General features: G+C 42.1%; 1 protein-coding gene across 1 annotated transcript in view; it reads right to left on the bottom strand.

Annotated features, from left to right (window-relative positions):
* Positions 1–839: 839 nt before the first annotated feature.
* The window catches only part of LOC141775112 (hemicentin-1-like), a 31,606-nt gene continuing 17,857 nt past the window's right edge, over positions 840–14,588 (bottom strand). The window contains exons 3-7 of the mRNA XM_074648097.1: positions 7,832–7,867; positions 5,506–5,784; positions 4,523–4,801; positions 4,211–4,348; positions 840–1,048 (exon numbers count right to left, since the gene is read on the bottom strand). Coding sequence (XP_074504198.1) covers positions 918–1,048; positions 4,211–4,348; positions 4,523–4,801; positions 5,506–5,784; positions 7,832–7,867 — 863 coding nt within the window. The 3' untranslated portion in view covers positions 840–917. The remainder of the gene's footprint in view (positions 1,049–4,210; positions 4,349–4,522; positions 4,802–5,505; positions 5,785–7,831; positions 7,868–14,588) is intronic.

Raw genomic sequence — 14,588 nt, 5'->3', positions numbered from 1 at the left:
ATCGATGTGTCCTTGTCCTTGAGCAAGACACTCAACCCCAAATTGCTCCTGGAGGCTGAGCCATCGGTGTGTGAATGAGTATCTAGATTAGATCCTGCCATCAGTATGAATATGTGTGTGAATAGATGAATGCTGACATGTAGTGTAAAGAGCTTTGAGTGGTCGCTAACACTAGAAAATATAATATAATAATTCATATAAATGCCATTTTACCATCTCAGTAATCAGTAAACAATCTTTTAAATAACTTCTTGTAAGTCACTTTAGTTTCATCAGGTCCTTTTTTAAAGTTGTGTTGATTCATCATCATCACGTTGTTTACTTTTCACTCTGTTTAGTTGTGTTTCTATGTAGCTTCATCTCACTGATTTAGCTGCTATAATGTCCTGAACAACAGTCCAGAGGAGAGTTACACTTGGACTCCACACAGACGACGGTGAGAGGGACGTAACATATAAATGATAGACATAATGAGATGAATAAACAGGGTGATAAAACAAGATCAAATACAACATCTCAACAATCAGGTTGAGCTGTAGTGACCTGACAAATAGAATCAAACAATAAAGATACTAAAGTGTTAAATCTTTGTTGATCTGTCAGAGAGGTGGTGACTCGTTGCTCGTTTAGGAAGCTGTAGATTATTAATATGTTGATCTGCCTTATTTTAAAATATGAACAGTAGATATATCTTTTAATGTCTTAAAAAATACACTCTCACTCACACTCAATCACTCTCTCACTCACTCTCACTCTCTCTCTCTGACTCTCTCACTCTCAATCACTCTCTCTCTCACTCACTCTCACTCTCTCTCACTCTCTCTCTCTCACACTCTCTCTCTCTCTCACTCTCTCTCTCACACTCTCTCTCTCTCACTCTCTCTCTCTCTCTCTCTCTCTCTCTCTCTCTCACTCTCTCACTCTCTCTCTCTCTCACCCTCTCTCTCACTCTCTCTCTCAATCACTATCACACATCCATTTTCACGTGATTGTCTAAGTGGCATCTCTTGATCTTCTTCACATGAAGACTCTGTCTTCTCACGAGTACCTGACACAAAAAAAGAATATATATATATATATATATATTACATGAAGTCACGTTTCTTTATCATATGCACAATATTTACAACAAAGCAGTCTTTGGCAATGAGAATCTTGGATCTCAGGTTCCCTTCAACAAGTAAGAGATAATGTACAGCGAGCCGGTCATTGTTGTGAAATAAACCGCGACAGGGCGACACGGCACCCCGATGTGGAGCGGAGGTCTTTGCATCACCCTGAAGGGCGACTAGCTGAACATTATCCCGCTTATTACACGGCTACTTCCTTAAGAAATCAATAACTTCACTCAAAAATGGTCCTCCAGAGACCGACATCAGAACTGTGCCCATAGTAACTGTCTGTTATACGTAGCAACGGTCCGTTATACGTAGCAACGGTCCGTTATACGTAGCAACGGTCTGTTATACGTAGCAACGGTCTGTTATACGTAGCAACGGTCCGTTATACATGGCAACGGTCCGTTATACCTAGCAACGGTCCGTTATACGTAGCAACTGTCTGTTATACGTAGCAACGGTCTGTTATACGTAGCAACGGTCCGTTATACATGGCAACGGTCCGTTATACCTAGCAACGGTCCGTTATACGTAGCCACGGTCTGTAAAACGTAGCAACGTTCTGTTATATGTAGCAACGGTCTGTTATACGTAGCCACGGTCTGTTATACGTAGCAACGGTCTGTTATACCTAGCAACGGTCCGTTATACCTAGTAACGGTCCGTTATACCTAGCAACGGTCCGTTATACGTAGCCACGGTCTGTAAAACGTAGCAACGTTCTGTTATATGTAGCAACGGTCTGTTATACGTAGCCACGGTCTGTTATACGTAGCAACTGTCTGTTATACGTAGCAACGGTCTGTTATACGTAGCAACGGTCCGTTATACATGGCAACGGTCCGTTATACCTAGCAACGGTCCGTTATACGTAGCCACGGTCTGTAAAACGTAGCAACGTTCTGTTATACGTAGCAACGGTCTGTCATACCTAGCAACAGTCCGTTATACCTAGTAACAGTCCGTTATACCTAGCAACGGTCCGTTATACCTAGCAACGGTCTGTAAAACGTTGCAACGGTCTGTTATACGTAGCAACGGTCTGTTATACGTAGCAACGGTCTGTTATACGTAGCCACGGTCGGTTATACGTAGCAACGGTTTGTTATACGTAGCAACGGTCTGTTATACGTAGCAACGGTCTGTTATACGTAGCCACGGTCGGTTATACGTAGCAACGGTCTGTTATACGTAGCAACAGTCCGTTATACATGGCAACGGTCTGTTATACCTAGCAACGGTCCGTTATACGTAGCAACTGCCTGTTATACGTAGCAACGGTCTGTTATACGTAGCAACGGTCCGTTATACATGGCAACGGTCCGTTATACCTAGCAACGGTCCGTTATACGTAGCCACGGTCTGTAAAACGTAGCAACGTTCTGTTATATGTAGCAACGGTCTGTTATACGTAGCCACGGTCTGTTATACGTAGCAACGGTCTGTTATACCTAGCAACGGTCCGTTATACCTAGTAACGGTCCGTTATACCTAGCAACGGTCCGTTATACGTAGCCACGGTCTGTAAAACGTAGCAACGTTCTGTTATATGTAGCAACGGTCTGTTATACGTAGCCACGGTCTGTTATACGTAGCCACGGTCTGTTATACGTAGCAACGGTCTGTTATACGCAGCAACGGTCCGTTATACATGGCAACGGTCCGTTATACCTAGCAACGGTCCGTTATACGTAGCCACGGTCTGTAAAACGTAGCAACGTTCTGTTATACGTAGCAACGGTCTGTCATACCTAGCAACAGTCCGTTATACCTAGTAACAGTCCGTTATACCTAGCAACGGTCCGTTATACCTAGCAACAGTCTGTAAAACGTTGCAACGGTCTGTTATACGTAGCCACGGTCTGTTATACGTAGCAACGGTCTGTTATACGTAGCAACGGTCTGTTATACGTAGCCACGGTCGGTTATACGTAGCAACGGTTTGTTATACGTAGCAACGGTCTGTTATACGGAGCAATGGCCTGTTATACGGAGCAACGGTCTGTTATTCGTAGCAGCGGTCTGTTATACATATGCTTTGGCGTAAAACGCTGTGATTGACCAATCAGAATCGAGTATTTAAAAAAGCCGTGTAATCATGCTCATTAATTATGTATATAAAAAAGGAAAATCACAAAAATAAAAGCAAAATGAGAATCTAAGACATGAAATAGTGTAAGGTAAAATATAAATAAATATAAAATAACTTTTATAGTATACAGAAGTGATTTTGGTCCCCCACCCAAAAATAATTTAATCAATCAATATCAGAACCAGAGGCCTCATGTAAATACTAACAGAATGGTTCATAATAGGGCTGTCAGAGTTAACGTGATAATAACACGTTAACGCAAATGAGTTTTAACGCTTCTAATTTCTTTAATGCATTAACGCAATCGATGATTTCGAAGATGGTAGTTGGCTCAGTTTTAAAGCTAGAGTGAAGATACTGGTATCATATGAAACTAGTTACTATTGGTACCAACCATGTCATACTAGCCTGCAGTGAAGGAGGATAAATAACCCTCCAATTTTGCGATACATTTTGGCGAGGAAAAACTATCATGGCCATTTTCAAAGGGGTCCCTTGACCTCTGACCTCCAGATATGTGAATGTAAATGGGTTCTATGGGTACCCACGAGTCTCCCCTTTACAGACATGCCCACTTTATGATAATCACATGCAGTTTGGGGCAAGTCATAGTCAAGTCACACCGCCACCCACCGGTAATGATCAGAGTCAGCGTGCTACACATATTGACCGTCATCTGTTCTTGTATCGTGTCCGGTGTAATCTGTAACACCGGTGTTGTCACAAGTTTAGTAACCGGTGGGAAAATTTCCTCACCGTCACATCCCCACTCCCATGTTGATAAGAGTATTAAATACTTGACAAATCTCCCTTTAAGGTACATTTTGAACGGATAAAAAAAGGGGGGGATTAATTTGCAATTAAATATTTGAATCGATTGACAGCCTTACTTCACATGTGAGAAGACAAAGAGATCCTCGGGACCTGAGATAGTTATAGTGCATTATGTTGATGTCTGCATATTAAGGACACATTTATAAAATATATTATATAAACTCACCTTTATAACAGCGTATTGTGATGCGCTTTGCAGCTACAAGCAGAGCTAGACATACAACAATGATGACAGCTCCCAAAAGCAATCCACCAAAGAACGATCCAATGATCACTTTGCTGGATGAGTCCTCATACACTTTCTCTGAAACACATCACAAAAAGCAAATGTAACACTCAAAATGTAACTGCATATCATGTACAGCACACATAGACTACACAAGATAACAATTAAAGGTGCCTAAAATACTTTGTAAACTAATAAGACATGAACAACTAAAATGATTTGATGATTAAACCACCAAGAAAGAAATCTCACCACTGATATGCACAAAGGTCTCAGCAGAAACCTGATGGCCGATTGTGTCCTGTGTGACGACACAGCGATAGCGGGCGGTCTTGGTCAGATTAGCGTTGAGGGTGATGTTGTAGCTTCCTCCTCTTTCAGACACCTGTGGTTCCTCAGTAGGAAGGATGTTTCCAGCGCTGTCCTGCCACTCTACTTTAGGTTTTGGAGAAGCACCTCGAACGTCACACTGCAGCAGCGCCCAGGTCTCTGTGGCATCAAGTGTTGTGACGGATGGCTTTGGAGTTGCAGCTGTGAACACAGTAGAAACAAAAGCTTGTTAAGGAGAGCGATGGAAATGTAATAATGGAAGACATGTTGTTTAAGAGAGGAACAGAAAAGCCCAATGATGGGCTTAACTACACACTCAGCATAGGGCTGCACAATTAATCAAATATTAGTCACGATTTTGGCTTCCCACAATTAAATGAACATGATCGACTGTGATATTGACGCTTAAAATGCACCGCTGATAGAAAACTCTGCTGCATATCAAATCAAGCGCCTCCTTAACTAACAGCCAGCCACCAGGGGCCGATCCAGATGTTTTGGGTTCACTTTTGGGGAGCTGTCATGTCGCTGTGCGCTCACCATGCAGCGACAGGCTGTGGATTATTATGGATTATCGTTTTGGCCGTAATCGTGCAGCCCTACCTCAGCAGTGTTTGATAGAACATGATATTTCAACAGTTTGACCTCTTTTGAAAATATTTTTTTGGTTCAGATCTAGAAAACAATTTCTATGGCACTAAAGTAGAAGTAAATATGTAAATATTTACATATGTAATATGTAAATATGTTTGTCATTTAACACTCAAAATGTAACTGCATATCATGTACAGCACACATAGACTACACAAGATAACAATTAAAGGTGCCTAAAATACTTTGTAAACTAATAAGACATGAACAATTAAAATTATTTGACGATTAAACCACCAAGAAAGAAATCTCACCAAAGACAGGAACAAAGGTCTCAGCATAAACCTGATGGCCGATTGTCTCCTGTGTGGCTACACAGCGATAGCGGTCGGTCTTGGTCACAGTAGCGTTGAGGATGATGTCGTAGCTTCCTCCTCTTGCAGACACCTGTGGTTCCTCAGTAGGAAGGATGTTTCCAGCGCTGTCCTGCCACTCTACTTTAGGTTTTGGAGAAGCACCTCGAACGTCACACTGCAGCAGCGTCCAGGTCTCTGTGGCATCAAGTGTCCTGATGTACGGCTCAGGAGTTGCCACTGTGAACACAGCAGAAACAAAAGCTTGTTAAGGAGAGTGATGGAAATGTAATAATGGAAGACATGTTGTTTAAGAGAGGAACAGAAAAGCCCAATGTGAGTCTTAACTACACACTCAGCAGTGTTTGATAGAACATGATGTTTCAACAGTTTTGCTCTTTTGAAAGCAGTTTCTGAAAATATTTTTTTGGTTCAGATCTAGGAAACAATTTCTATATCACTAAAGTAGAAGTAAAAGGTAAGTACAGCTGAAACAACAAGATAAACAGGGTTCTGTACTTGTTTGTCATTTAACAAACATATTTTGCTTCCAGCTTCTCAAACGTGATCATTTTCTGCTTCTCTGTTTTATATCTTTGTAAACTGAATGTCTTTGAGTTTGGATTGTTAGTCGGACAAAATACATCATTTGAAGACGTCACATTGGGCCCTGAGAGGTGAGGTCATTTCTAAACCATTAATCCATTAATCAAACTAAATCATTGAGAGATTACTGTTGGGCTGCAGCTAACAATGATATTATTGATGAAAGCACAATGTTTATTACTGATGTTTATTACTGAGAAATATCATGTTACTGATCGACAGACAGAAACTGTATTTATCCCGGGGGGGGGGGGGGGGGGGGGGAGATTCTCATACCACAGCAACACGAACGAAACCACAAGAACAAGAACAGAGCAAAACACAAGAGTAAAAAGTATAAAAGTATAAAAGTATGCCCTTTAAACATGCATACAATGTGCACTTTGCTGTAAGGTATGCAAAATGGATTTAATTATAAGTTATAATTAGGGCTGTCAATCAATCAAAATATTTTGCTATTAATTATTAATGTACTAATTGCTATTAATTGCACATTTTTAATCTGTTCAAAATGTATCTTAAAGGGAGATCTGTCAAGTATTTAATACTCTTATCAACATGGGAGTGGACAAATATGTTGCTTTATGCAAATGTATGTATATATTTATGATTGTAAATCAATTAACACAAAACAATGACAGATATTGTCCAGAAACCCTCACAGGTACTGCATTTAGCATAAAACAATATGCTCAAATCATAAAATGGCAAACTGAAGCCCAACAGGCAACAACAGCTACAACCTGAAAATCACAAGTTGCTTTAATGCGTTAAAGAAAATAGTGACGTTAAAACTAATTTGCGTTACTATCACGTTATCTTTGACAGCACTAGTTATAAGTTCAAAAGATGTATTGCACTTGGCCAGAGTTACTGAGTGTATTGTGAGTCCAGTTAGTTAGTAAATGTTTGTGTAATTTTGTAATCACAATAAAAGCATCTTTCAGTTGAAGCTCATTTTAAACAATGGTGATGACTCTTTGTCAGAGAAGGCTGACGGGCCGTTGAGATCGTGACCCACAGACCTTAAAAGACAGATCAGGAGAAATCATTAATGATCCAGTCTTGATGATGTCACTGATTTCTACACCTGCAGCGTGTGCTACTCCGTCACCCAGAGGCTTTGTACTATTATTTTATCATTCAAATATTGAGACACAATACCTTCACTTAAATACATCATCCTTTAAACACTGGATGTAGAGATCAGTGACGACATCAAATCAGGACTCACCTCATCTGTCTTTTAAGATAGATCACTGCACATCTAAAAGATATCTGATATATAATTATGAGATTATGAGATGTATTCATATTTATTGTCAAGAGTAGATCAACTTCTGGGTATTCTGTGTCTGAGCTTCTGTAGATTTATGATTCATAAATGATGATTAAGGAAGAAAAAAAGCTTCAAATATTATGTCCAATCAAACAATAGTGGGGATCGTATAGAGAACCAAAGCTTGACTGAATGCAGTCAGATGGAAGGCGAGTGATCAACTAACGTGGAGCTCGTTAACCCTTTACTGCTGACAGGCATGTTAGCTGGTTATGCAGCTCTCTTTGTCTACCTGCTACACTGAGAACAATAAACATGAAGGTACTGTATCAACAGATTTGAATGATGCTGAGGTCTACAGCTCACACTTTACAGATGTTCATCAGTGACATCATCATTCACCTGGGTTTTCTCCTGATCGGTCTTTCATGATGGGTTCTGAAACACAAGAACAGTCATCTGTGGGTGATTTCATGAACTTGTCAAATGTTCTGGGCATACTGGTTGAGTTTGAGCATCTAAATGAAGCGGTGAAAACATGAGCAGAAGCACGACTTCACACAGCAAAGACCACACATTTAATGAGGGAGCTGCATGTTAAGACCACAGACTCTATATAAAGATGGACAACAACCAAAAAGAGAAGCCAAAACATCTGGATCGCCCCCTGGTGGCTGGCTGCAGTATAGGTCATAAACCTCCATGTTAGTGGAGGGGACATGGGCCAAACTAAAAAGTCAAATACATTTCACTCAAAGATGGTTTCTGTCATTTTAGGTAGTTCTTTTCAGGCTGATGTTTGTTCAAGTGTTCATTTCTGATCAGTTTGGTTTTAATTAGGTATTTGATGCTGTAAAAAGGGGGTGGGACGTCATGATTGACAGCTGCTCTGAGTGAAGTCTTCGCAGTCGGAGGCTCTGAATTGTACTAACAAGTTGCGCTGTGCTCGGCTCGTGATTGGCTTAGGCAGGTGTGTGGGCGGGACCTCTATACCGCGGCTCCAGCCCTCCGATCACTACAGACTCTGGCTCCAAATGAAATCACAATATGAAGATGGCAGCTCCAGTATCTGGGATATTTTGGCTTCACTTTAGTACAGTGGGAGGAAGTGGAGACGTGTCGTCCATCTCTATATACAGTCTGTGGTTTAGAGTCTAGACTATCATCCAGTAACTACATGGAGCTCAGCAGGTGGGATCGATTAGGCAGCACTCCACCCTTTTCTTGTTTGTTCATTCACTTTGTTGGATGAGAAGATTGAAACCACTCATGTCTGTACGGTACATATGAAGCTACATCCAGCAGACGCTTAGCTTAGCATAAAGACTGAAAGAAGCCAGGACATGCAGCCAACAAAGACGGCCCTGGAAGAAGACGACCGCAAGCTAGTAAACGTGAATGTAAACAATACTGGATGTAAAATACTTTACAAATGTTTTAAGAGGAAGGAAATGCATTCAACACATAATCCCAAAACTCACTTGGTCCAGGTCGCACATGAAGGCAGATAGAGCATCAGCAGCAGTTGTGTTAGTCACCTGAGTTGGCATTAGAGACAGAGAAGTAAGAAGAAGCAGAGGCTCAGTTCCCACAAGATTTAGAGGCAGAAGATGTTACAGGCAGAAAACAGGACAACTTGTGTCATTAGTTAAGACCACATAGAGGAAGAGGAGAAAAAAAGACAAAGATGTCAGGCATCACAGGATGAAACTACTAGAAAGGTCCCAGAGGGGCTTTGTACTGACTGAAATATGTTTTACTGTCAACCAAAACCATCAGTGCGTTGGGGTAGGGAAGTCAGAACGTATTGAGAGACGGACTGTATGTGGTTCTCAGCTACAAGCCCACTGGTTCCTGAAGATGTAAATCTTTAAAAATGGCTAACAAATATATAATTTCATCTTTTAAAACGGGTCAGTAATTTCATAAAACAGCTGGTCACTGTAGAGTTTAGCTAATTTGGTGGGGACTATTTTCAGCGGCGGATTAATCCACATGTGGTGCTCTAGTGAGTATTAGTGTCAGCAGGACGGTGTATGAAATAAACTACAGTGTGTGTTCACGGTGATGAAGGAACAACAGTGAGGCTCACTGATGTGTTTCAATGGAAGAAGAGATATCAGGCTGTGATACACACTATACTGTTAGGAGATACATTCACTGTTGGTTTGGTTTGGTTTTTTCATGGGATTTGATGACAACAGGTGTTTTATCAGACTGGATGAACTGTTTCATAGTTCTAAGATCCCCTTTTTATTGTGTCCCAACGCAAGAACTAGAAAACGATCGTAGTTCTTAGAACGCTGTTTTGACGGACATTTCAGCTCCTATTTCAGAGCAGGTACTCTCCCAGCACATGAGGAACCGTGAGTGATGCAAGTGTACGTTGATTTAAAAACCTGTTAGCCGTGTAAACAACAGAAAACACAAACAGACAACAGCTCCTAACAAAATAAATGGAAGAAAACAGACAAACGGACCGACAGTGAAGTCCAGAAGATAACTTGTTCATGAGCACACGCCCACTGATCCATAGAACGAGTGAGAGCAGCTGCTCAGCGAGCTAACCCAGTAGCACAAAGACTAACCCAGCAGCACAAAGGCTAACACAGTAGCACAAAGGCTAACCCAGTAGCACAAAGACTAACCCAGTAGCACAAAGGCTAACCCAGCAGCACAAAGGCTAACCCAGTAGCACAAAGACTAACCCAGCAGCACAAAGGCTAACACAGTAGCACAAAGGCTAACCCAGTAGCACAAAGACTAACCCAGCAGCACAAAGGCTAACCCAGTAACACAAAGGCTAACCCAGCAGCACAAAGGCTAACCCAGTAGCACAAAGATTAACCCAGCAGCACAAAGGCTAACACAGTAGCACAAAGGCTAACACAGTAGCACAAAGGCTAACCCAGTAGCACAAAGGCTAACCCAGTAGCACAAAGGCTAACACAGCAATGTTAGCACAAAGGCTAACCCAGTAACGTTAGCACAAAGGCTAACCCAGTAACGTTAGCACAAAGGCTAACACAGCAATGTTAGCACAAAGGCTAACCCAGTAACGTTAGCACAAAGGCTAACCCAGTAACGTTAGCACAAAGACTAACCCAGTAGCACAAAGACTAAACCAGTAGCAAAAAGACTAACCCAGTAATGTTAGCACAAAGGCTAACCCAGTAGCACAAAGACTAACCCAGTAGCACAAAGACTAACCCAGTAATGTTAGAACAAAGACTAACCCAGTAGCACAAAGACTAACCCAGTAGCACAAAGACTAACCCAGTAGCACAAAGACTAACCCAGTAATGTTAGAACAAAGACTAACCCAGTAGCACAAAGATTAACCCAGTAACGTTAGCACAAAGGCTGACCCAGCAACGTTAGCACAAAGCTAACACAGTAGCACAAAGACTAACCCAGTAGCACAAAGACTAACCCAGTAATGTTAGAACAAAGACTAACCCAGTAATGTTAGAACAAAGACTAACCCAGTAGCACAAAGACTAACCCAGTAGCACAAAGACTAACCCAGTAGCACAAAGACTAACCCAGTAGCACAAAGATTAACCCAGTAACATTAGCACAAAGGCTGACCCAGCAACGTTAGCACAAAGCTAACACAGTAGCACAAAGACTAACCCAGTAAAGTTAGCACAAAGACTAACCCAGTAGCACAAAGACTAACCCAGTAATGTTAGAACAAAGACTAACCCAGTAGCACAAAGACTAACCAAGTAGCACAAAGATTAACCCAGTAACGTTAGCACAAAGGCTGACCCAGCAACGTTAGCACAAAGCAAACCCAGCAGCAATAAGACTAACCAAGTAACGTAAGCACAAAGACTAACCCAGCAAGGTTAGCACAAAGACTAACCCAGTAACGTTAGCACAAAGACTAACCTAGTAGCACAAAGACTAACCCAGTAGCGTTAGCACAAAGACTAACACAGTAACGTTAGCACAAAGACTAACCCAGTAGCACAAAGACTAACCCAGTAGCACAAAGACTAACCCAGTAACGTTAGCACAAAGACTAACCCGGAATGTTAGCACAAAGACTAAGCCAGTAACGTTAGCACAAAGACTAACCCAGTGGCACAAAGACTAACACAGTAACGTAAACACAAAGACTAACCCAGTAGCACAAAGACTAACCCAATAACGTAAGCACAAAGACTAATCCAGTTGCACAAAGACTAACACAGTAACGTAAGCACAAAGACTAACCCAGTAGCACAAAGACTAACCCAGTAACGTAAGCACAAAGACTAACCCAGTAGCACAAAGACTAACCAAGTAACGTAAGCACAAAGACTAACCCAGTAGCAAAAAGACTAACCCAGTAACGTTAGCACAAAGGCTAACCCAGCAACGTTAGCACAAGGCTAACCCAGCAGCACAAAGACTAACCAAGTAACGTTAGCACAAAGGCTAACCCAGCAACGTTAGCACAAGGCTAACCCAGCAGCACAAAGACTAACCCAGTAACGTTAGCACAAAGGCTAACCCAGCAACGTTAGCACAAGGCTAACCCAGCAGCACAAAGACTAACCAAGTAACGTTAGCACAAAGGCTAACCCAGCAATGTTAGCACAAAGACTAATCCAGTAGCACAAAGACTAACACAGTAACGTTAGCACAAAGACTAACCCAGTAGCACAAAGACTAACCCAGTAGCACAAAGACTAACCCAGTAACGTTAGCACAAAGACTAACCCGGAATGTTAGCACAAAGACTAAGCCAGTAACGTTAGCACAAAGACTAACCCAGTGGCACAAAGACTAACACAGTAACGTAAGCACAAAGACTAACCCAGTAGCACAAAGACTAACCCAGTAACGTAAGCACAAAGACTAACCCAGTAGCACAAAGACTAACACAGTAACGTAAGCACAAAGACTAACCCAGTAACGTAAGCACAAAGACTAACCCAGTAGCACAAAGACTAACCAAGTAACGTAAGCACAAAGACTAACCCAGTAGCAAAAAGACTAACCCAGTAACGTTAGCACAAAGGCTAACCCAGCAACGTTAGCACAAGGCTAACCCAGCAGCACAAAGACTAACCCAGTAACGTTAGCACAAAGGCTAACCCAGCAACGTTAACACAAGGCTAACCCAGCAGCACAAAGACTAACCCAGTAACGTTAGCACAAAGGCTAACCCAGCAACATTAGCACAAGGCTAACCCAGCAGCACAAAGACTAACCAAGTAACGTTAGCACAAAGGCTAACACAGCAACGTTAGCACAAAGACTAACCCAGTAGCACAAAGACTAACCCAGTAACGTTAGCACAAAGACTAACCCAGTAGCACAAAGACTAACCCAGTAGCACAAAGGCTAAGCCAGCAACGTTAGCACAAGGCTAACCCAGCAGCACAAAGACTAACCCAGTAACGTAAGCACAAAGACTAACCCAGTAATGTTAGCACAAAGACTAACCCAGTAACGTTAGCACAAAGACTAACCCAGTAACGTAAGCACAAAGACTAACCCAGTAATGTTAGCACAAAGACTAACCCAGTAATGTTAGCACAAAGACTAACCCAGTAATGTTAGCACAAAGACTAACCCAGTAACGTTAGCACAAAGACTAACCCAGTAACGTAAGCACAAAGACTAACCAAGTAACGTAAGCACAAAGACTAACCCAGTAATGTTAGCACAAAGACTAACCCAGTAATGTTAGCACAAAGACTAACCCAGTAATGTTAGCACAAAGACTAACCCAGTAATGTTAGCACAAAGACTAACCCAGTAACGTTAGCACAAAGACTAACCAAGTAACGTAATCACAAAGACTAACCCAGTAGCACGAAGGCTAACCCAGTAGCACAAAGACTAACCCAGTAGCAAAAAGACTAACCCAGTAGCACAAAGGCTTACCAAGTAGCACAAAGACTAACCCAGTAGCACAAAGACTAACCCAGTGGCACAAAGGCTAACCCAGTAGCACAAAGGCTAACCCAGTGGCACAAAGGCTAACCAAGTAGCATAAAGGCTAACCCAGCAACGTTAGCACAAAGGCTAACACAGTAGCACGAAGACTAACCCAGTAACGTTAGCACAAAAGCTAACCCAGCAACGTTAGCACAAAGACTAACCCAGTAACACAAAGACTAACCCAGTAGCACAAAGACTAACCCAGTAACGTTAGCACAAAGACTAACCCAGTAGCACAAAGGCTAACCCAGTGGCACAAAGGCTAACGCAGTAGCACAAAGGCTAACCCAGTGGCACAAAGGCTAACCCAGCAACGTTAGCACAAAGGCTAACCTAGCAACGTTAGCACAAAGACTAACCCAGTAGCACAAAGACTAACCCAGTAACATTAGCACAAAGACTAACCCAGCAAGGTTAGCACAAAGACTAACCCAGTAGCGTTAGCACAAAGACTAACACAGTAACGTTAGCACAAAGACTAACCCAGTAGCACAAAGACTAACCCAGTAGCACAAAGACTAACCCAGTAACGTTAGCACAAAGACTAACCCGGAATGTTAGCACAAAGACTAAGCCAGTAACGTTAGCACAAAGACTAACCCAGTGGCACAAAGACTAACACAGTAACGTAAGCACAAAGACTAACCCAGTAGCACAAAGACTAACCCAGTAACGTAAGCACAAAGACTAACCCAGTAGCACAAAGACTAACCCAGTAACGTAAGCACAAAGACTAACCCAGTAGCAAAAAGACTAACCCAGTAACGTTAGCACAAAGGCTAACCCAGCAACGTTAGCACAAGGCTAACCCAGCAGCACAAAGACTAACCCAGTAACGTTAGCACAAAGGCTAACCCAGCAACGTTAGCACAAGGCTAACCCAGCAGCACAAAGACTAACCCAGTAACGTTAGCACAAAGGCTAACCCAGCAACGTTAGCACAAGGCTAACCCAGCAGCACAAAGACTAACCAAGTAACGTTAGCACAAAGGCTAACCCAGCAACGTTAGCACAAAGGCTAACCCAGCAACGTTAGCACAAAGACTAACCCAGTAGCACAAAGACTAACCCAGTAACGTTAGCACAAAGACTAACCCAGTAGCACAAAGACTAACCCAGTAGCACAAAGACTAACCCAGTAGCACAAAGATTAACCCAGTAACATTAGCACAAAGGATGACACTGCAACGTTAGCACAAAGCTAACACAGTAGCAC

This window comes from Sebastes fasciatus, chromosome 1 (assembly GCF_043250625.1).
Source record: "Sebastes fasciatus isolate fSebFas1 chromosome 1, fSebFas1.pri, whole genome shotgun sequence".
Taxonomy (NCBI): Eukaryota; Metazoa; Chordata; class Actinopteri; order Perciformes; family Sebastidae; genus Sebastes; species Sebastes fasciatus.
Note: the sequence above shows the minus strand (reverse complement) of the source record. Positions and strands in the feature narration are given on the sequence as shown.